Below are 23620 nucleotides of genomic sequence, written 5' to 3'. Positions count from 1 at the left end.
TTTTCCTAATCCTTTGCTAAACACAGCTGGTGGCAATCAACACACACTATTAACATTCTGTTTACCAACTGAGATAGTTAATTTCCTATGTCAACTTGATTGTGCTAGCCAGATAGCTGGTAAAACATTATTTCTAAGTGTGTCTAGAGGGCATTCCTGGAAGCGTGTGAATCTGCACACTAAGTAAAGAAGACAGGCCTCACCAATGACAGTGAGAATCATCCAATCCGCTGAAGGCCAGAATAGAACTAAAAGCAAAAGAAGGGCACATTTGCTCGAGCTGGGACATCCATCTTGTCCTACTCGCTTCTTGGGACCTAAGACTAGGACAAAGATTTACACTACTGGTTGCCTGATTCTCCAGCGTTTTGACTTAGATGTACATCATCGTCTCTCCTGGTTTTCATGTTTTTGGATTTGGGCTGAATTAGACCATCAGACCTCTTGGTTCTACAGACAGCAGATTAAGGAATTTAGCCTCCATAACTGCATGAGTCAATTTCTATAATAAATTTCCATATATACATGGATATAGCTACCGATACAGACATGTATGTTCTCTTTCTCTGGAGAATCCTAACTCTATACCACCTTTGTACTCTCCCTGGGGGTCCAGTCTCAGTAAGCACACAACCTGCCTTCCCTTGATAACAGTTCTATCCGGTGCATCTCTACTGTCCCAGCTTTCCCTATCAGTCTCCTCACTACGTGCTCCCTGCCTATAGGCCAATGCTGCTTGCTGTAGCTTTGCATTATGACAGCACTGCATGTGAAGCTTCAATCTCTGCTTTAGTCAAGGAAGCACTAGCAGCTATATCAGAGAAACCCGCAAATATAGTAACCTTAACAAAACAGAAATTTGTTTCTTCTTCAGTTAAAGTTGAATTGACAGTAAAGGTCAAAGAGAAAGACACACTGTCATTCAGAAACTCAAGTAGATGACGATGCTGCCACTCTTTAACAAATGGCTACTAAGGTATGGCTTAGCATCAGTATCCAGCAGACTGAGGATGAGGGAAGACAGCATGAAGGATTACTCAGGGAGTGTATCTGAGCCAGGCCTGAGTTCTCTCCATGTTCCTATAGGCAGAACTTAATCACGTGACTACCCCCAGCTGAAAAGAAAACTAAGATCATGGCATCCGGTCCCATCACTTCATGGCAAATAGATGGGGAAACAATGGAAACAGTGATAGATTTTATTTTCTTGGGCTCCAAAATCACTGTGGATGGTGACTGCAGCCATGAAATTAAAAGACACTTGCTCCTTGGAAGAAAAGCTATGACCAACCTCAATTCAGTTCAGTTCAGTCGCTCGGTCGTGTCCGACTCTTTGCGACCCCATGAATCGCAGCACGCCAGGCCTCCCTGTCCATCACCAACTCCCAGAGTTCACTCAGACTCAGATCCATCAAGTCCGTGATGCCATGCAGCCATCTCATCCTCTGTTGTCCCCTTCTTCTCCTGCCCCCAATCCCTCCCAGCATCAGAGTCTTTTCCAATGAGTCAACTCTTCGCATGAGGTGGCCAAAGTACTGGAGTTTCAGCTTTAGTATCATTCCTTCCAAAGAAATCCCAGGGCTGATCTCCTTCAGAATGGACTGGTTGGATCTCCTTGCAGTCCAAGGGACTCTCAAGAGTCTTCTCCAACACCACAGTTCAAAAGCATCAATTCTTCGGTGCTCAGCTTTCTTCACAGTCCAACTCTCACATCCATACATGACCACAGGAAAAACCATAGCCTTGACTAGATGGACCTTAGTCGGCTAAGTAATGTCTCTGCTTTTGAATATACTGTCTAGGCTGGTCATAACTTTTCTTCCAAGGAGTAAGCGTCTTTTAATTTCATGGCTGCAGTCACCATCTGCAGTGATTTTGGAGCCCAAAAAAATAAGGTCTAACACTGTTTTTTCCACTGTTTCCCCGTGTATTTGCCATGAAGTGATGGGACCGGATGCCATGATCTTAGTTTTCTGAATGTTGAGCTTTAAGCCAACTTTTTCACTCTCCTCTTTCACTTTCATCAAGAGGCTTTTTAGCTTCTCTTCACTTTCTGCCATAAGGGTGGTGTCATCTGCATATATGAGGTTATTGATATTAAAAAGCAGAGACATTACTTTGCCGACAAAGGTCCATCTAGTCAAAGCCATAGTTTTTCCAGTAGTCATGTATGGATGTGAGAGCTGGATCATAAAGAAAACTGAGCACCAAGGAATTGATGCTTTTGAACTGTGGTGTTGGAGAAGGCTCTTTGAGAGTCCCTTGGACTGCAAGGAGATCAAACCAGTTAATCCTAAAGGAAATCAGTCCTGAAGAAGTTCATTGGAAAGACTGATGCTGAGCTGAAGCTTCAATACTTTGGCCACCTGATGCAAAGACCTGACTCATTAGAAAAGACCCTGATGCTGGGAAAGACTGAAGGCAGGAAGAGAAGGGGCCCACAGAGGATGAGACGGTTGGATGGCATCACCAGCTTGATGGACATGAGTTTGATGAACATGCAGTTCATGGGGTTGCAAAGAGTTGGACACGACTAAGTGAGTGAACTGAAATGAACAACCCCTGCCGAAAAGGAGGCTGGAAAATGTCATTTCTCTGTGGGCCCTGGGGGCAAAGGAAAGAATTTGGTGGATAGCTAACCTGTCTGTCACAATTATTTTGGGTCTGCCGGGGTTCCTGGTTCCACCTGAACTGAGGAGCTGAGGAATAGACAAGGCTGTGAGTTAGGTGAGTGAGGTCATACTTCCTTGTATCTATGACCTTCTGTACACACACAAGGAAAGGAAGTGGAGGTGGCCAAAGTCCTGAACTAAGTAGATGAGACATAATGCGTCAAAAATAGTCCACATTAAGGTTATATTCATAAAGAGGTCATCAATTATCAGAAATTAAAAATAAATTTTAAATTCAAAATTTTTAGAAAACAGGCATAATTGTTAAAATGTTCAATTTTTTTAATTGATCTGAAATACATGAAGTTACCAACATATGAAAAAATAATGAATGTAAAATATTATCAGGTAGACTTCCTTGTTAACAAACAAATCACCCGGACTCTTGTAGATCCGCGTATGCCTACCCCCGGCCCCAACCAGACAGGAGTAAATTCTGCTTCATTTAAAATCTCGGGACATCAGTAGCTCCCCCCTCAGAGGCTCAGCCCACAAAAAAAAAAAAAATAAAAGGTTCCCAGTGGCTCTGCAAGGGGCATGAAGCATGGGGAAGGAAAGGAGCAGCAACTGGCCACTTAGGATTCATCCTTGAACTAAAACAGCCCAAGGCAGCATCCTGCTTCCAGTCCAAAATCTAGTCCACCCCCTGCCTCTAGGCTACCCCCTATTAATGCACAGTGACAGCTGAATTTAACTGCTTTTCACTCCTGCTCAGCCCCAAGGCCTGAGGGGAAATAATCCTTTTATCTCCCAATAAAGGAGAATTACTGGGATTTTGCAGTTCAGCTCACTTTGAAGAGCCATCTTCAGGAGCTGGAGGTTTTGCATTTCCTAGAGTGGTCAGATTAAAGATGTTTTTACTGATCTCATTGGGAGATGGAATGGTAGGAGTTGATTATATTGTCACCCAGTTGCCCTGTGGAAAGTACTGCAAGTTTCCATTTTAAACAGATTTCAGAGCACAAATGTCATTCTCAAAAAGTTTTCTGAAAAAGTAAGTCTTCAGAGCCATGCTGTTTAGGAGCCAGCTGTTATACCAGCAAATGGAGATACTTTGAAAAGATATGATTTGATCTGCTGTCTTTTTCACTTGCCCCCATGGCTATAGTCCCATCCTGATAATTATCTGATGTATATAAATTCTAATACAGATAATATTGAATAGTAGCCTATCTAAATATAGTAATGAGTCTTCCCAGGTGATTCAGAGGTAAAGAATCTCCCTGTCAAGCAGGAGGCTTGGGAAGATCCCCTGGAGGAGTTGGCAACCCTCTCCAGTATTCTTGCCTGGAGAATCCCATGGACAGAGGAGACTGGTGGGCTACAATCCATGGGGTCACAGAAGAGTTGGATATGACAGAGTGACCAAACAACAACAGCAACAAATGTAGTAATATTTTCTGTTCACTTCCATAAAGGCAACTCATCCTTCTGAAATACTGTTAAAATCTCATTCATCCCAACTCATAAGGAAACTGACATTCCTGCTATGGGGATTGGCACCTTGAATATATTATTTTATTTTAGTCTTCAAGACAACTCTGTGAATTAGGTGTTTCATGCTTCATTTTTGAAAATGGGAAACTCAGGCTGGGAATAGTAGGCAATTTGCATGAGATGACACCACTAGTAAGTTGTGGAGCTGGAGTGTGTATTCAGGTTTGATCTTGAAGTCTGTATCCTTTCCAAGTTACTACTTTGGAAATCAGGGCTTCAACCTTGGCACTGTCAGTAGTTTGAACTAGGTAATTCTTCTTTTGTGGGGAACTGTCCTGTGCATTGAAGGATATTTAGCAGCACTCCTTGTCTTTGCCCACTAGATGCCTGGAACACCCACCCCAACCACTGTGACAATCAAAAATGTGTCCAGTCATAACCCCGGGGGCAATATTTCCCCACCTAAAAACTACTGCTGTAAATACTCTTGAAACATTTTCTCCCTTATACCACTGAAATTTTGTGCTTCTGTGAAATGCACGGAACAATCTGAAGGCCATAATAGTGCCTAAGAGTGGCCTTTCAGGGTAGACATCAAGGAATAAAAATCAATTATATAATTAAATATAGTATTTCAGTTCACTGCACAGAAAAACCCCTTATTTCTATTATTCCTGCTAACAGCTTGTCTTCTCCAATGAGTAAGCGTTCAAACTGTGAAAACAGACAGAAGCTTCGATGACTTGCAGCTGCCTCAGAAATTCAGCCCAAACTCCTCAGGGAGACATTCAAGGTCTTCCCACTTTGGCCTCAGTCCTTCTCCCCACCCTCAAACCAGCGTCCTTTCAGGCTCCAGCCAAGCGAGATGACTCACCAAGATTCTAACACTTCCTACATTTTCTCATTTCCCCGTCTTGGCTGAGGACTTCCCCTCTGCTTCAGGCATCTTTCCCAATCCTACGCCCCCACCCCCAGCTTGGCCATGGGGATTTCCGCCTCTGCCTTGTGGCCACCTCTGCATTACAGTGGGGGAATGGCTTCCTTCTTCGTTCATACTTGGTTTTTGGTTTTAGTCTCTCTCATCTCACCCAGCCTCATGCTGAGTGATCTTTCCTGCTGGAGTGAAAGTTCCCAGAGAAGAGGAACTCTATTTTAGCCTATTTTGTTCAGTCCTTATCTCTTGATGGGTTGGGCTGGATTGGATTGCAGACAAGGTAGAATAAATAGCGCAAAGGTAAATTTCACACCAGTTTCCATGAGGATTTAAATACATTTCAAACGTGACATCTGAAGGTGTAGTGAGGACCAGTGAGCATGGGAGCTGGGCTGTAGGGTAGTCGTATGACTCAGGTGTGCCGTGGGTGGGCCTCTGACCTTGGCCACCACTAGGCTTGTGTCCCTTGAGCCTTAATCAGTGGCACTCAGCTGAGGGTGTGTGGGGCTGGCCTTCTGTCCATGCCTCTCCCTCACTGAGGGTCTGCTTTTGTCCAGAGGGAGGGCATCTTTTCCCAGTTTTCACAAAGGCACCATGAGGGCCGGTAGAAGCCATGATAGCAAAAATAATCTCTCACAGCTTCAGAGACGGGTTTATATTAATTCATTCAATAAATATTAATTAATCATTCACTAGTTTAAAGGATACAGGAGTGAGGAAAACAAAGTCTCTGTCTCCATCAAGCTTACATTCTAGTGGATTCCTAAATTTAATCCTCACATGTTTAGTATCAAACAACCCACATAAGATTAAAGTTATAACGAGGTTCTTATTTGGAACAGGTTTTATTATATCTCTGGCTTGAGCTTTTGTTGAGAGTGGAATTTCTGAGTTAGATGAGTAAGTTCATCTGGGGTAAGATTTCTAGGAAAACTGCTTTGTCCTAGGTTGCTGCAGGGACAAGACCAATGTCTCAGCATCGCCCCCTGTGGTCACCTGGCCCATTCCAGATTCAGTTGATTCAGGGCATCCAGCCAAGTCTCTTGAGTATCTGGATGTCCCAACGCATTTGCATTTTACATTAAGCTGCAAACTGAGCAGTTTCTAGCATCCAGCCCATTTACTCTGGATATGTCAAAGGGCAGGGCGGGGGAGGGGGGATCCTCCTGGGCATAGGTGAGGAGGATGTAAGTGGTCCCATGACAACTGTGGGTCTAACCTACAATGTTCCTATTGGCAGAAGCAGCACTTCACTTTATGGTTCGCTTTTTGCATCTGCAGATGGAAAGCTGTGCACCAGTTACAACCGAGGGCTCATCTCAAAGGCAAAGATCAAGGCCATCAAGTATAGTATTGTCATCATTCTCGGTAAGCAACATCCCTCCTCGTGTTGTAAAACTGTTGACATTCCAAAAACAAATTTGTACCTGGGACCCGGTGACACAAAGTGCACACAAGGAAAAAATTTGTCTATGGGAACTTCTGCCTTTTCCCAATTAGAAATGAATGTGTGTGTGGAGCTTATCATTGTCACTGTAGCTCCCTCACGGGCCAACATTTGGTTTCCTACATCTATCTTTATGAATATTGTTGTCCAACACAGCCATGGGATGGATAATGTGGAAAAAAATCCAATTAAGACATTACTAGCTGAAGCTGATGCTCACCACCATCTAGTTGACCCAGTTGCTTTTCTGAAGGCATACACTCCCCAGAGCTGAAGTTCAACAACCAAGGAAGACAGAAGCAGCATTCCATTTCTTCTGGATATTTAATTTCAAGGTCACCATAAATTCTTCCCTAATGGATGCCTTATCTTCCCTGCTCGCTCCTGTTGTTTTCCCTTTCCTTTTGTTTTTTTGGTCTCTCTACTCTTAAGACCCACGAAGTCACCTCATCCAAGAAAAAAAGGTATTTCTAGAGCACCTAATATATGCCAGATTGGTGTTATATTCTTCGTCATTTTCAAACCTTCAAAACTTCCTCCCCCTTTCGTCCCCTCAGTTAATGGCCCTGATTCTTATTTCACAAGGAAAACACTCCTGTCAGAATAGAACTTCCTCATTCACCTGCCTTCATATCCATGGACCTACCTGCATCTCTGCCTTTTCTCCTATTACTATGGATAAACTGTCTCTGCTCCTTAATCCAAAACGCACTTGAGCTATCCCATTCCTCCCTGCTAACTCAAGAATTCTCTTCCTGCAATCATCTCCTCTCCCCCACAGATATCCCCCTAGACTGGATCATATGCACATACACATACTGTAACATCTCCCTCTACAAACTCCCCAGTAACAGACCCTCTCCTTTAACACTCTCCTTTCTAGCATCTCTCATTCTCTGGAGCCTATTTCTATTAGCTTTCTTTCCTATTACCCTAGTACAGGCATACTTATCAAGGTAACCACAGCCAACAAAATGCCAGATTTCTAAACAACATTTGCTCAGTTCTTCTTTGGAACACTTCCTTTGCTTAGAAATTATATCTATGATTTCTACTTGAAATTTTTTTATAATTCTACTTGAAATTTTTATTTATGATAAGCTTAGCATACTCAACATGAAAAACCAGAAGTCTCAGCATGCTTTCTTATCTCCTGCAAGTTTACTCGTCCTCCTGTGTTCCCGAGTTTAGTAAATGACTTGATCTTTCATCCATACCAAAAACCTAAGGGTCGGTCATCTGTCTGTCATTATACTATTTCTCTTCCACGCCACATATGTAGTCTATCAGTAAGGCACAGAAGCTTTACCTGCAAAAGAGTTCTCAAATTCAACCATTTCTCAGCATCTGTACAATTACTTCCTTGATCTAAGCTCCTACCAACTTCTCCTTGGAACACTGGAACTGCAACTGATCTTCTTTTAATCCTTCTCTGTAAAACAGATAATGTTATCTTTTCAAAAATGTTAATCAAACACTATCACTAGCCTGCAAACTCACCTATGGATTCCCATTACACTGGAATAAAATCGTACTTTTTCCCATGTCTTACAGTGTGTGTGATCTGTCCTCCAGCCAAGTATCCATCCCCATGCCCCAGTTCTCTTCCTTGCCCATTCTATATATAAGTCACACTGGTTTTCTTGCTGTTTCTTCAAATGTCAACTTGTTCATACCTTGCAATATTTCCCACCTGAAATGCCCTGCCTTCAGATGGTGGCACGGCTTATCCATGCCATGGCTTAACATCATCTTGCTTTCCAACAACACCACCTCTTCAGAAAGGCCTCCTTGGCAAGTCTCTCCTATAGTCTTTACCCTACTTTATTTTTTCTTCATATTTCTACTTCCACTTGACAGTATAGGATTTATGTTGATCTGTTTATTGTCTATTTGTGGGGCAAAATCCCCACAAGCAATGACTTTCGCTTTTGTTTTCCTTACATTATCACCAAGGGCTCATAGGGTCCTTGCACACTGTGCTTAATTAATATCTGTTGAAAGAACAAATGGGGATATGCATGAAGGAAAAGATTTGTGTCATTTCCTTTTTTTACTTAGCTCAAAATACTACCCCTCCCTACCCATCTTGTGGTTCTTAAGACCTCTGGGAGCATAGCTCTCATGTTAGCTCTGCGAGTACATTGTCACCAGAACTGTCCCTCTCACCTTTCTAAAGTGCATCTGCAAAATGCCAAACAGACCGCATGCCGTGTGACTCAGCCAGGAGAATACAATCACAAGACAACATTGCAGGCAGACCCAGGGATAGAGCATATACCACCCACTGGGGCTCAAAGCCCTTTCCAGAAGCTTCTGCAGTAGATCGGAGATTATCTTGCTTTCCCAGACAATCAGAAACATGACACACATTCCCTGGATGTTGAGGCACGAAGCATACCTTATATATGTGTTTCAGAGCCAGTACAACCTTTTATAATCAGGAGCCACATACATAGGCATTGGATTCCCTTTAGTCAGAGAACAAGAAAGTCCACAGGAGGTCAGCCATGTCAACAATGCAATCAGACCAAAATGCCCCTTCCTATAACAAATATTTTGTAATGCCCCTTTACCATTCTGAAATGAAATGTATACAAAAACCTATGTAGCTAACATAATTCTTAAAAGATCAGTGTATAACATAAAGGGAGACTAGGAAGAAAATAATTGATAATAAAATAATACAGATTTCAATATATAAATACTTGGATACAGTCCTTAGTAGAATAATGAAGTAATAATAATTACAAATGCAAACCAATGCAGGTGTGTTTTCATGGAGACATAAAAAATAAAGCAGTATTGCTGTCAGTGACTTTATTTTCCCAATAGGTGAACAAATCCTGCTAAAGTTCCAAATTAAACAAAGTAATCTTTCCTCTATTTGCAAGGGAATTGGACTTCTGGAAAACTCAGTATTTATTTAAAATCTTGTGGTCATATATAAAAGAGAATCAGGTTTTTAGACTGGGGTCATTATAAACAGATTCTCTGCTCCATAAATGTCCAAATGGGCATTTGAAGGATGTATGAGACATGGATGGGACTGGCTGCATGATGCAGGACAGGTATCCCCAGGAAAACCAGGACCCACACAACACACACAAATATACACACACGCATTTTCAAAATTCCCCCAAACAGAAGCTTTGCCCCTCCATGCACCAGAACTACTATCTGCGCCAATGCCAGGCTTTACCTCCAGAGCCTAGAATGTTCAGTGGTCTTTGTGTTAGAACTGTTCCCTTTTAACAGATTGTCAAGGTCAAGGAGGGAAAAAATACATGTGTCAGTCAAAGAGTTATGGTGACAAGCTGATTCCTACAGTCAGATGGCAAAGGAAGCCTGACTTCCCTGAGGAAAAATGCTATGACTGAGAAAGGGAAGAAAGAGAGTGGACAGGATGGGGCAAGAAAGTAAGAGAGAGCACATGTGGGTTCCAGTCAATCCCAAGAAGGTTTATCTCTATGGTATTAATTTGCATTCTCCAGAGAAATTATATATATATATATATATATAGATAGATAGATAGATAGATAGATACATATAGATATAGATATTTATTGTAAACAATTGGCTCATTTGACTGTGAAGCTGAAAAGTCCCCAGATCTCCAGATCCAGGAGAGCTAATGGTGTCGTCTCAGTCTGAGTCAAAGTATGAAGGCCAAAGAGGATCCAAGTCTTAGCCAGAAGACAGTCAAGCAAACAGAGTGACTCCTCTCTCACTCACCCTTCTTATTGTATTCAAACCTATGGATAGATCACTGCCCACCCGCACTAGGGAGGACAGTTTACTTTTCTTAATCTACAAATTCAAATGTTAATCTCATTCAGAAATACTCTGAGAACACAGAAATAATCAGAAGTAATGATTAACAAAAAAATCTGGGCATCCTATGACCTAGTCAAGGTGGCACATAAAATTGGCCCGTTGCACTCTGGGTCTCCATTTCTCATCTCCTTCCTCTGAGGATTTGGATCCAAGCAGAATCAGGGTCTCATGCACACTAATGGACTCGGTAAGGGGTATATAGTGTGGGTGTTGCCTGGAGAGGCTGACTTGGAAATGGAAAATAAAATTGAGAATCTTGTGACTTAGCCAGGCTGTTTTGAAACATTAGCTACCACCCCTTTCCCTCGCCTACCCCAAAACAGGAGTCACTGTGAAGTGTTCCTTGCTGTCTTTTACCATAGAGTCTCCAAAGGGATCTGCTGAATTTTCTTTCGCACAGTGTAGAATGAGAGGCTAAGGCCATGCTGAACAGCTCCCAGCCTTTCAAGGATCACTGCAGTAGTTAAATCAGACCTTCCCTTTACAGATAGAGAAGCTCCAGCAAATTTACTCAACTTTAGAAATGCGTCTGTGGGATGTAATGTATGTATGTGTAGATGTGAGTGTGTATGTGTGTGTGTTTAAGTAAACATGACATTAATATGAACACACACAACTGTTTTAAATATTTCTGAGATCCCAGGTGCTAAGGAACCTCCTCACTGAAGCTCCACTCAGGGCCCAACACAGAGGGCCCTCTGGGCTGTGGGCTGCTACAGTGCTAATGGTTCTCTTCTCCCCAGCCTTCATCTGCTGTTGGAGTCCCTACTTCCTCTTCAACATTTTAGACAATTTCAGCCTCCTTCCAAATACTAAGGAGCGTTTCTACGCCTCTGTGATCATTCAGAACCTGCCTGCCTTGAACAGTGCCATCAACCCCCTTATCTACTGTGTTTTCAGCAACTCCATATGCTTCCCCTGCAGGTAAGAGGCATTCAGACATGGGGAAGCCCACTGCACTCACCTCCAACCTGTGTCTTCCTCATGCTAGAGCTCCCTGGTGGGTTATAGATGAGAAACTGAGAGTCAAAAAGTTTCCGCTAGTGTGACAGATTCAAATCCAGGCCCCCCAGCCATGGCTCATGCTTTCTCCTATACCACATCACCTCCTATAGCAATCATCCTAATCGAGTCACATATAGACGATCCTTATTTTAGTTCAAAGCTTCTCCCCATGCGTTGGCTCAATACAATGCCATGGAGATAGCCGGACACAAGGAATGATCATTTTACAGATAAACAAATTAAGGCTCACAGGTTAAGGGACATTATTGAGATTATGTGAATAACTAGTTACAGAGCTGAAATGAGATCCCTCCCACAATGACTCAGCCTGCTGGTTTTCAGCTGTTTTACTGCACAATCTACAGGGGGCAGGTGGAAAAATCCGCAGGGGATGGACTCGTAGTAGAATTGTTTCAGGCTTGGGTTTGATGCCCTCCATTGAATCTCTCTTCCATCAGTTGACAAGATCTTTCAAGTCCTTCTAGAATTATGGATGGATGGTAGCATTTCTCAGTGATCCTAAACATCATTGATATGTTAGAATGGCTGCCATGCCTCACCTGCTTTGCCTCTGGCCTCTCACCCATCAGCCTCTCCCTGCCCTCCCCTTTCCTCTTGTCTCCATGATAGAACTGCAAGAATGGTTACAGGCTTGGGTTTGATGCTGCCATTGTTGATTCATAGCTACATGTGACCTAGGGAAAGTGATTTAACTTCCATAAACCTCCATTTCCTCACATGTAAAAAGGGGCTAATAGCAGTAGCAGTGCCTACATCTTAGCCAGTGCTGTCTCTGTCACTGGGCTCTGGCGCTGATCAGTAGGAAGGAGGGCTGTGTGTGGTGGGGAAGTACGGTGGGGGCTAGTACATTAAAAGTGCTTAGCACAATGCCTGATCCTTAATAAGTTTTCCACCAAGTGTTAGCTCCTAACAGTTAAATTATTCAGGACAAATGATTTTTCCTCTTTGTTCTTTCTTTAGGGAGCAGAGATCACGGGATTCCAGAATGACATGTCGGGAGAGAACTGAGAAGCATGAGATGCAGGTTCTGTCCAAGCCGGAATTCATGTAGATCATGGGGCAGTGGTAGCACTGAGCTGAGCCCTATCAGCTCTCCTGGGTTCCCATTAGCACCTTGGGCCTGCGTATAAAGCCTGAGCCAACTTCTCTGCCCTGTACCTTTATCACCTGGGGGATGCACAAGGCAAACATCCTAAAGAGTGTGTGTCACCTGCCTCAGCAAGTAGTGGCCAGTAGGAAGTTACAAACTATTTCCACCAGCCAGGAAAGATACCCCTTCTTTCCCTACCACTCCTAGCTGCCCTTCTCACTGGTCAGCACCAGAATCAATGGATAGAGACATTGCTGGCCCAGGGCCCAGGCTTGGGCAAGCAGAGAGGATTGACTAACAAAGCATGTTTGTACATATTCTTATAATTACAATTTAAGAAGTAAATAAAAGGCTTACCTGGGCCTAGATTTTCCTCCCATTTTTGGATTCAAGTTTCAGTAGCTGTGGCCAAAGAGATGTTTGTCCTTGAAATGTCAACAAATAATAAATTCATTTCCAGGCATTGAGGCTTTGTGTCTCCTCTGCAGATGGCCATGGTTGGCAGATGGATGTGTTGGCAGCAGCCAACCTCACAGTCCCATTGTATCGACAGATGATTTGCAGAAAGAACATAAGTGCTGGCCCTCCAGAGCAAAATCGAAATTGAGGGGTACTTTATCTGGTAGGAAAAGAAACAGCGCAAAAAGTCATGGGGCTCTGACCTCCAGGCTCTGAGTTGGCACCTGGGGCTCACACATGTCTTTCCAGCTCTCTGAAGGCTCCTCCCTTTGCATTCCACATTTAGGCCACTCTGGGTTCCATGTCTCATTCCTCAGGTACACTTCTCTCTCTATAGCTGGGAGCTGAATGCCTGTGGCTTTTCCAGGCATGATGTTTCTGTAATATCTTTATCATTTTTGCACATTTTAGCCATTGTCTATCTAACACCTTGGCTGGGAAGCGCTTGTGGGCCTTATTTTGACAAGTCTGGAGTTTGATATATATAAGCATAATCCAAGTGAAATATGACTAAATGTTTTCTAATCAATTTTTGCCATCAGATTTTTCCATAAGTGGAAGTGGAATAATTTAATTTGATTATATATACATCCCCACCCACAGCTCTAGGATGTGCGTGAGCTCCTTATTTTTAGCCTCACATACATTCTTGACATTAAAATCTCCTTGGCAAAATCCTCCTTCCCAAAATTATCCTGAGCTTAAGTCTTTTTTCGTCTACTGCTAGTGGAGTTATTATTTTAATAGCACTCCATTCCTCATTACAGTGTCAACACAAAGACTTCATGCTTAAGGTCACAGTGGCATTTTTCCCATAAACTCTCTTTTCAATTCCATCTGACCTTAAGAAAAGTATCTCTTAGGTAGAAATCAGACTCCTCAGTTACCATCTCTCTTAGAATTACTTTCTGAATTTGAGGAGATGACTGAATAATCTAGTTGTACATCTACAGAACAGTATTGAAGGCTGCCTTCCTGTCCAACCAGATAAATGTGAGTAAACCTGGAAGCTTTGAGTGGTTGAGAAGTGCTTTTTGACATTTCACTTTAAATCAAGATGTGCTACAGAAGACCCACATAATCATTGCTAAAATAACTGTCTGCATGGGAGCCAATTAACAGTGCAAAATCTGGTGGCTGCCCTTCCTACATGGCAAAATGGGAAGCCTGGGTTCTTTTGACAGATGCTTTCAACCTCTGTCAAGCTCTGGTTTGAGAAAGGCATTACATGCCTACCTCATCTATCAATAGACCCTGAAAGTTAAGGAGATAGTCAAGTGAGGGTCTTTGTGGGCTTTAAAAACTGTGAATGTGACTTTGTAGTTATTGTAGTGCTGAGACTCCTATTCCCAGTGAAGACTGGAAATCAGTAAGATAATGGTGCAGGCTGCTGCAGGAGAAGCTGCCAGTGCAATAAAACTTGCTTCATATTGGTGAGGACTTTGGGATCCTCATTTTCATGTATTTTCTGAGCTTGAGGAAACATGATTTAAACACTAAGGAATGCTGGTAATAGTTCCATAGTCTTATGACCTTGGAACAAATTATTTAATGTTTCTGAGCATCAACTGTCTCATCTGTAAGATGGGAACAAAATAAGGATGGAGCAGAGAGTCTTGTGGGTTCTTTACAGATACAGGTTCTGAGATTATAACGGCTTAAATTAAATCCATAGAGTCATAGCTTCTGGAATTTCTTCCCCAGGGGAGCAATGACTATATGACTCATAGCCGAGTTATTTGCTCTTTAGAAGGTGTAATTTCTCCATCTATCACCATGAAGTCAGAGAAACATCATTTCCCAATCAGGAAATACAGTTTGAACTCTTGGAGAAAATGAGCAGCTTAGTGTTGTGATGTCATGTTTATAGCCTTGGAGCAGCCCAAGTGGGGCCAGAGAAGCCAGCAGACTGATATATAAAATTAAGATGCTTACTTCCTACACCAAGATGTCACAGACACCTATGATTACATTATCACTTAGTTTCAGGCATAGGCAAAAATTTAGGATAATAAGGATAGATGTATTTAATATATTTAGCCATGCTAGAGAAAATAAGTGTCTCTGCTTCACTGAACTAAATTAAATATGAATGGTAAAAACTTTGCTTCCAGGGATTGTGTTGAGCATAATTTAACGGAAGTTTAATTTTGCCAAGCAACATTTCCCATACCTTTTCAATGGCTTTAATTTGTGATTAATGATGAGAAAAAAGTATCTGTTCTCAACCAAACACACAGCTTCAACTTGCTTCCCCACATCACTATGACAACTCTAGACATCCATATACAGAAAGGACTTTGCCTCTTCCTTCTGCATCCACAGTGTCAGAAGGGACCACAAGCCTGCATCTGGTGGGGAAACAGGAAAACAAAATTATGTTTAGCAGGAAATAAAGTAGTTCTGCTCTTCTAGAGTCATCTTAAGTGAGCTACAGGCCTTCTGGCAACTATACTTTTTTTACGGTCATATGAATATAGCTCACTACAGCCAGCAAATTTGGAAAACTCAGTAGTGGCTACAGGACTGGAAAAGGTCAGTTTTCATTCCAATCCCAAAGAAAGGCAATGCCAAAGAATGCTCAAACTACGACACAATTGCACTCACCTCACACGCTAGTAAATTAATGCTCAAAATTCTCCAAGCCAGGCTTCAGCAGTATGTGAACCATGAACTTCCAGATGTTCAAGCTGGTTTTAGAAAAGGCAGAGGAACCAGAGATCAAATGCCAACATCTGCTGGATCATGGAAAAAGCAAGAGAGTTCCAGAAAAACATCAATTTCTGCCTTATTGACTACGCCATAGCCTTTGACTGTGTGGATCACAATAAACTGTGGAAAATTCTGAAAGAGATGGGAATACCAGACCACCTGACCTGCCTCTTGAGAAACCTATATGCAGGTCAGGAAGCAACAGTTAGAACTGGACATGGAACAACAGACTGGTTCCAAATAGGAAAAGGAGTACATCAAAGCTGTATATTGTCACCCTGCTTATTTAACTTATATGCAGAGTACATCATGAGAAACACTGGGCTGGAAGAAGCACAAGCTGGAATCAAGATTGCCAGGAGAAATATCAATAACCTCAGATATGCAGATGACACCACCCTTATGGCAGAAAGTGAAGAGGAACTAAAAAGCCTCTTGAGGAAAGTGAAAGAGGAGAGTAAAAAAGTTGGCTTAAAGCTCAACATTCAGAAAACGAAGATCATGGCATCTGGTCCCATCACTTCATGGGAAATAGATGGGGAAACAGTGGAAACAGTGTCAGACTTTATTTTGGGGGCCTCCAAAATCACTGCAGATGGTGACTGCAGCCATGATATTAAAAGACGCTTACTCCTTGGAAGGAAAGTTATGACCAACCTAGACAGCATATTAAAAAGCAGAGACATTACTTTGCCAACAAAGGTCTATCTAGTCAAGGCTATGGTTTTTCCATTGGTCATGTATGGATGTGAGAGTTGGACTATGAAGAAAGCTGAGCACCGAAGAATTGATGCTTTTGAACTGTGGTGTTGGAGAAGACTCTTGAGAGTCCCTTGGACTGTAAGGAGATCCAACCAGTCCATCCTAAAGGAGATCAGTCCTGGGTATTCTTTGGAAGGACTGATGCTAAAGCTGAAACTTCAGTACTTTGGCCACCTCATGCGAAGAGTTGACTCATTGGAAAAGGCTCTGATGCTGGGAGGGATTGGGGGCAGGAGGAGAAGGGGACGACAGAGGATGAGATGGCTGGATGGCATCCCTGACTCGATCGACCTGAGTTTGGGTAAAACTCTGTTGGTGATGGACAGGGAGGCCTGGAGTGCTGCAATTCATGGGGTCACAAAGAGTTGGACACAACTGAGCTACTGAACTGAAATGAACAGTGTTTCTTGCATTTTTTCAGTTCCATTTGATTGAAAGTAGATGGTCCTGTTGAGGGGCCAATCTCCTCACTTTTGGAAACCTGAAAAACACATGCCTCATTTCTCTGCAGCTTCATTTTAAGACTGCATTATCCTCAGCAGGGCTGGTTTGATTAACATTTTTAAAGTGCAATAATGCATAGAGAATGTTAAGATGGACAGAGGCTTGAGTCATGTAGTCTCATGGTTTTCTGACTATTTGGGGACCCCCTAAGAGGTCCCAAAGAAGTGACTCAGTATTCATACTCACATATACAACAATAGTGTATATATAAAGTCTAGACAAAATTAAGATAGCTAAATTTCTTACAGTCCTTGCATTACCTGGAATGTGGGTAGAATATAGATTAGACATTGATACACCAAGATGCATGTTTTCATTTCAAGAATGTAGTTTGTAATCACTAAAATAACAGAAATAAAGAACTATATAACTTTGAAGCTAAAGAGAAGAAAAACATGATAAAAGGACTCAAGCAGTCTAAAAAAGGCAAGAAAAGAAAGAAGTAGAAATATGAATAGCTGGGACAAATAGAAAGCACACAGAAAAATGGTGGATTTTTCAAATATATTAGTAACTGTAATAATGTAAGCAGATTATATACTCCAGTTTTTGTTAGATTAGACTTTTAAACAACTATATGTTATTTGCAAGAGACATGCCTAAAACACAAGGACATAGAAAGTTTGGAAATAAAAGAATGGACAAAGGTATTCCTTGGAAACAGTACTAAAAGCTGGTGAGACTCTATTAATAAAGACTAAGTACATTTTAAGGGGAAAAAAAGCATTAGTGGCAGTAAACAGGGACATTTCAAGTGATAAATGTTTTAGTTCAGTAAGATGATATAACTCTAAATTTCTAAGCATTTGCAAGATGGCCTCAAAATATGTATTTTCAGAAGTTTTCAGAACTATCAAACAAATAGACAAGTCCGCAGCCATAGTGGGGAATTTTGTCACACTTAATTTCAGTAATTGAAGGAGACAAAAACTAGGAATGATCTGCATAACTGGAACAACATGAATAACACAGGTAGAGCACATTATCCTATCACTCCAAAATAAATGGTTTTCAGGCACATGTGAAGTAGTTACAAAACTTGACCATATGTCAGCCATAAATAAAATAAGCTTGAAAACATTCAAAAGATTGAGTTCAAACAGACTGGTTTCTCTGATCACAATGCAATTATGCTAGAACTCAAGAGCAGGAGCTTAACTAGAAGATTACCAGGTTTAGAAATCAGAAACTATACTTCTTAGTACTTATAATCAAAGTAAAAAGTACATGGAAAGTAGAAAACAATCATATTGAATGATAATGAAATTATACCAAAAGTGTGGGATACAAACAAGGGACTAAAAAGAAGAATTTTTCTTTTCCTTGAAGTTAATGAATAAATCATCTAGTTCATGAAGTTAGGGAAATTCACCAAAACAAAGCCACAGGAAATACAAGCAAGAAAATAGTGAGCAGGAGTAAATTTAATAAAATAGAAAACAAACATGTAATTTTAGAAGCTCAAGACAAAATTCTGTTTTTTGAAAAAATAATAAAAGCAATAAACCTCTTGTGAGACTGGTCAAAGGGAAAAGAGAGAGAAGGCTCAAATAAGCAGTATTATTTATTTTAAGGATATCTCTGCAGGTCTTGAAGTCAATAAAGAGATAATAAAGGGATATTATGACTCATTGGAAAAGACTTTGATGCTGGGAGGGGTTGGGGGCAGGAGGAAAAGGGGACGACCGAAGATGAGGTGGCTGGATGGCATCACTGACTCGATGGACGCGAGTCTGAGTGAACTCCGGGAGTTGGTGATGGACAGGGAGGCCTGGCATGCTGCGATTCATGGGGTCGCAAAGAGTCAGACACGACTGAGCGACTGAACTGAACTGAATGGATGATCAAGTTTATACTAAAGCAAACTGAAAATATAGATGAACAGCCACCTTACTATAACTGACATAAGAATAAACAGAAAAGTTGCGTAGTAAATATCATAACTACTAAAGAAAAAATATGCCTTCATTGGAGAGTTCTATCACAATTTAAATAAAAAGCAACTCCAATTCTATATACTTATGCTATTCAGGAGACTTGAAACTATTTATTAGACTAAAAATGCCATAATGTCAAATACCTACAAAGATATTACCAAATGGAAAATTACAAGTGAAATTTCGTCATGAAAATAAAAACAAAAGTTCCAAATTAAATTTTAGCAAACCAAATCCAGCAAAATATAAAAAGACTAAAACACGTGACCAAGTTGTATTCATTTCAGGAATGCAAAGTTGGCTTAATATTAGAAAATTACTCAAATAACTCATTATACTAATAGATTACAAGAGTTAAAAAATAACACATTATCAGTGTAACAGATACAGGGGAAATGTTCAATAAAATTATTGGGCATTAAGGCACAATAAAAGATTTTCACAAATTTGAGTTAAAAAGAAATCCCTAACTCTAAAGATTATGTAACAAAAATCCTAATGATAAAACTTGGGGATAGTCCCTTTGAAATAAAGAATGAATGAGTAAAAAAATGCTATTATCATCACTTTATTCAACATTGTACTAAGATCCTAGCAACAAAAGTAAAGCAACAAAAACAAAAAGATAAAGGTAAAAGGATGGGCAATGTATAATAAAAATCAATTTATTATTGATATAAATGAATAGAATATCAAAATAAGATATAATTATTAGAATTAATAATTATAATTGCAAATAATTAAAAGTAATCATAAAGTTTAGTATGGTTGCAGGATACAAAATCAATATACAAAAGTCAATATCATTTCCACACAAGAGCAACAAATAGAAAATTATTTTTCAATTGCAATTTACAATAGCCTTCAAAGATCAAATTCCTAGGAATAAATTCATAAATGGTGTATAAATCTCTATGGAGGAATCATAGTACTATTGAAAGGTATTAAAGAGGAACTAATTCAATGTAGAAATAAATACACCATGATTTATCATAAAATCATCCATTCTTCTCCAATCAATCAGTAAGATTAATATAGTACCAATCAAAGCTCCAGCTGGAATTCTGTGGAACTTTACAAGTGGCCTCTAAAAATTTATAGAGAAATGCAGAAGGCCAAAATTAGCCAAGACATTTTAGATCAAGAAAAAATAGTGGGAATATTTGATCAGCTTGATACTTGATCTTATCACAAAGCCATAATAATGAAAGTTATAGTATTGTGTCAGAGTAAATAAATTAACTGCATGAAATAAAATACCTTGAAGAAATAATGTAAGAGAATATCTTTAAGATCGCTGAATAGGACAAGAGCTCTTTAAACAAAACACAAAAACTGCTGCTTTTAAAGGAAAAGATTAATAAATTTGATTACCAAAAAATTAGAAAATCAAAAGACATCATAAAAAAGGGTGAAAAAGCAAGTGACAGAATGGGAAATATTTGCAGATGACCAAGATCTAGAATTTAGAATATGTAAAACTCACATAAATCACTAAGAAAAGACAATTTAAAACAGATAGAAAGTGATCAGGACTTGATTTCAGAAAAGAAATTTTCCAAAAGGCCAATTAAACACCACATGAAAAGATGTTAAATCTCACTGAAGTCAGGGAAAAGTAAATTAAATCACAATGAGATACTAATATGCACCCACCAGATTGGCAAAAATTTTAAACTTTGACAATATCAAGTGTTGGTAAGGATGTGAAGCATCAGAAATTTTCATTGTTTTCTGGTGGTAAATATTTAGTACAACCTAAGGATCAAACCAGAGTCTCTCACATTGCAGGCAGATTCTTTATCATCTCAGCCACCAGGAAAGCTCCTATGACTATTCTAGCCTTTAACTAATAAAATTAAGGATGTATATACCCTGTGACTTTGCAGTTCTGTTCCTGAGTAAAGATACTACAGAAGAGTATAATTATGTGAGTCTTAATATATGTGAAAGAATATTCATAATAATTAGAGAAGGGAATGGCAACCCACTCCAGTATTCTTCCCTAGAAAATCTCAAGGACAAGAGGAGACACGTGGGCTACAGTTCATGGGGTCGCAAAAGAGTCAGACACAACTCAGCAACTTAACAACAATCATGATAATACTGATTTATAAGAACCATAATTGGAGGTGAAACAAATGCCCACCAGGACAACAGATTTAAAAAATTATGATATATTCATACAATAAAGTACTTTATAGCACCAAAAATAACCGAAAAAAAACCCCACCCCAGCTGCTTGTCACATCATAAAAAAAATCTTTAAAAACATAAAAGTAAAGAAGATTAATACTAAAAGTACTATATGATTTCAATTATGTAAAATTCACAACCACCCAATTTTTACTATTGTATTTAAGGATGCATGCACAGTCGATAAAATTGAAAGCAAGGCAAGGAAATTACTTTTATAAAGTAATTTATAAAAGCCAAGAGTGGGGCTCCTCTGTGGGATGGGAAAGAGCTGTGTTTGGGAGGGAGCCTGCAGAAGAGGGGCTGGTAAGGTTCTATTTCTTGCTCCAGGTGTTCACTTTCTAATTACTCATTAAACTATATATTTACATTTGGTGTGCTTTTATGAATGTGTGTTATATTTCACAATAAAAAGTTTCTAAAACTGTAGCTTTCCAAAGCCTTTTAGAACCATTATTCTGGAAGTATTGCAGAGAAGGCAGCCAGATTGGAAACAGGAAGGTGATCAATTGGGTCTCGATTACACACAAGAAACAGCTGAGATGAGATGGCCCAAAGATGCTTCTGGGTTCCTTCTCTGCATTCTGAGCCAGCAATGTATCATTCACATCCAGTAACAGGAATATTGATGCCAACATTTTTCAAAATCTGCAGAAATATCTTGGCTCCTCCATAGAGTCTTGAGTGTCAGTCCAGTGGAAATCAATATCTAGCTTCTGTTCTCTTGTTGCCTACTGAGGGATCCTGGAGTCCTGAAGTTCCTACTCATAACTCCAATCTCCATGTCCTTCCAAAGAGTCTCCTCCTCCTTTCTGCCCTTTCTCATCCCTCATGTGTAGCAGGTAGATAACACACCTGCTGTGTTACTTCCCAAGTACAGCAACATCAGCATTCCTCCAGAGAGGATTTCATGTAAAGAGGGAACATTTGAGGCATTGCTGCCCTATTGCCAAAGAACTAACTGCCAAAAACAGTAGATACTTTGAGCCTGCAGGAGGTGGCCAGGAGAAATATTTGGGTCAAAAGCATGTTGACTCATCTCCATGATGATTTGACAGGGTTTAAGCAGGCTGATCAAAGGGTCCCAAATCTTGCTGCATCACAGAATCACTCACAGGCTTAGGAAAGAAGTACAGATCTTGAGATCTCCGACTGCATTCTGATTCATTGGTCTCTGAGTACAGCCTGGAAGTCTGTACATACAGCAAGCAACTCAGGTGATTCTTGTGCAGGGGTTCCTGCAGCTCTTTGAGGCGCCAGTACTTAGGAACCAGTGCTTAACAGCATGCCAGGTCTTTAAAGGCCAAGTTTCTCATGGCCAGGAAGGGTGTGGGCCATCTTGACTTACCTCTGTCCAGTTGCCCTAGGTCCAACCTGAGGACAAATGTTCTTCTAAGAGTCCAACTTCATCACCTTGCAACTCTCCAGATAATGGTTAGGTAAACCCAGGACTAAATGTTGTTTCTTCTCTCCACTCTGGACTAAATGCTCTTTCACCACAAGAAGATAGACCCTACTATACAGTGTTCTACATGCAGATAGGTACCCAAATGAAATCAAGTGGGGAAGCATGGCCATGAGTTTATGTGATGTCTGAGAACAAGGAAGGATGCCTCTGAAGGGATGTCTGCGGGCTGTAAAAACATGCAGATAGGGTATTACACTGAAGCCCTTGAGAGCAATCTTTCTTAACCTTTTCAGACTCGGGACCCCTTTATGCTTGTTTATAGAGTTCCCTGGAGGCTTAGATGGTAAAGAATCCACTTGCAAAGGAGACTTGGGTTCAGTCTCTGGGTTGAGAAGATTCCCCTGGAGTAGGAAATGGCAACCCATTCCAGTATTCTTGCCTGGAGAATTCCATGGACAGAGGAGCCTAGCAGTTTATAGTCCATGAGGTCACAAAGAGTCAGACACAACTGACTGACTTTCACATGCTTGTTTATGTGGATTATACCCATAGATATTTACTGCATTAAAAATTAAATGTGAGAAACTGTTTAATATTTACCTATGAATTCCTTTATAAATCACAATAATAAACTCAGTACTTAGTAACATAAATATCTTCTATACGGAAAGTAACTATTTCCCTCTTCAAAAAAAATTTGCAGGAAGATCAACTTGTTTTAACTTTTTGTAAATCTCTTTAAGTTTGGCTTAATAGAAGACAGCTGGATTTTCAGATCTTCTGCATTCAATCTGTGGCAATATGTTGTTTTGATAGAAATATGTAAAGAAAATCAGGCTTCACACAAATATGTAGTTAGGGGAAAAAAGGAGTATTTTAATCTGCTTCTGCACTCAATCTGTTGTACTATTCCATGCCATGTGACCTCTGGAAAATTCCCCTGTACACAAGAGAAAAAGAAAATGAAAAAGGCCCCAGAAATATTCTAGTTCTACTATGAAAATAGTTTTGATCTCACAGACCCTCCCTGAAAGGTCCTCTCCACTCACCAGGATCTGGACCACACTTTAAGGATTGCTGCCTTAAAGAAAAACAGTGTGCACATTTGTTTGCCTACAGCAATAGCTATTGCTTTAATACTGCTGTCCTGACTGCAAAGTGGAGGCAGGATGAGGTGGGTAGGCTAACTGACCATGTGT

At 40.4% G+C, this 23620-nt stretch overlaps 1 protein-coding gene across 1 annotated transcript in view; it reads left to right on the top strand.

Annotated features, from left to right (window-relative positions):
• NPSR1 (neuropeptide S receptor 1) overlaps positions 1–12404 on the top strand; it is a 157847-nt gene extending 145443 nt beyond the window's left edge. The window contains exons 7-9 of the mRNA XM_052639135.1: positions 6325–6411; positions 11071–11251; positions 12314–12404. Coding sequence (XP_052495095.1) covers positions 6325–6411; positions 11071–11251; positions 12314–12404 — 359 coding nt within the window. The remainder of the gene's footprint in view (positions 1–6324; positions 6412–11070; positions 11252–12313) is intronic.
• Positions 12405–23620: the final 11216 nt, after the last annotated feature.

The sequence above is a fragment of the Budorcas taxicolor genome, chromosome 4 (assembly GCF_023091745.1).
Source record: "Budorcas taxicolor isolate Tak-1 chromosome 4, Takin1.1, whole genome shotgun sequence".
NCBI classification, from domain to species: domain Eukaryota; kingdom Metazoa; phylum Chordata; class Mammalia; order Artiodactyla; family Bovidae; genus Budorcas; species Budorcas taxicolor.
The sequence above is the reverse complement of the archived record's forward strand: the minus strand, read 5'-3'. Positions and strand labels throughout refer to the sequence as shown.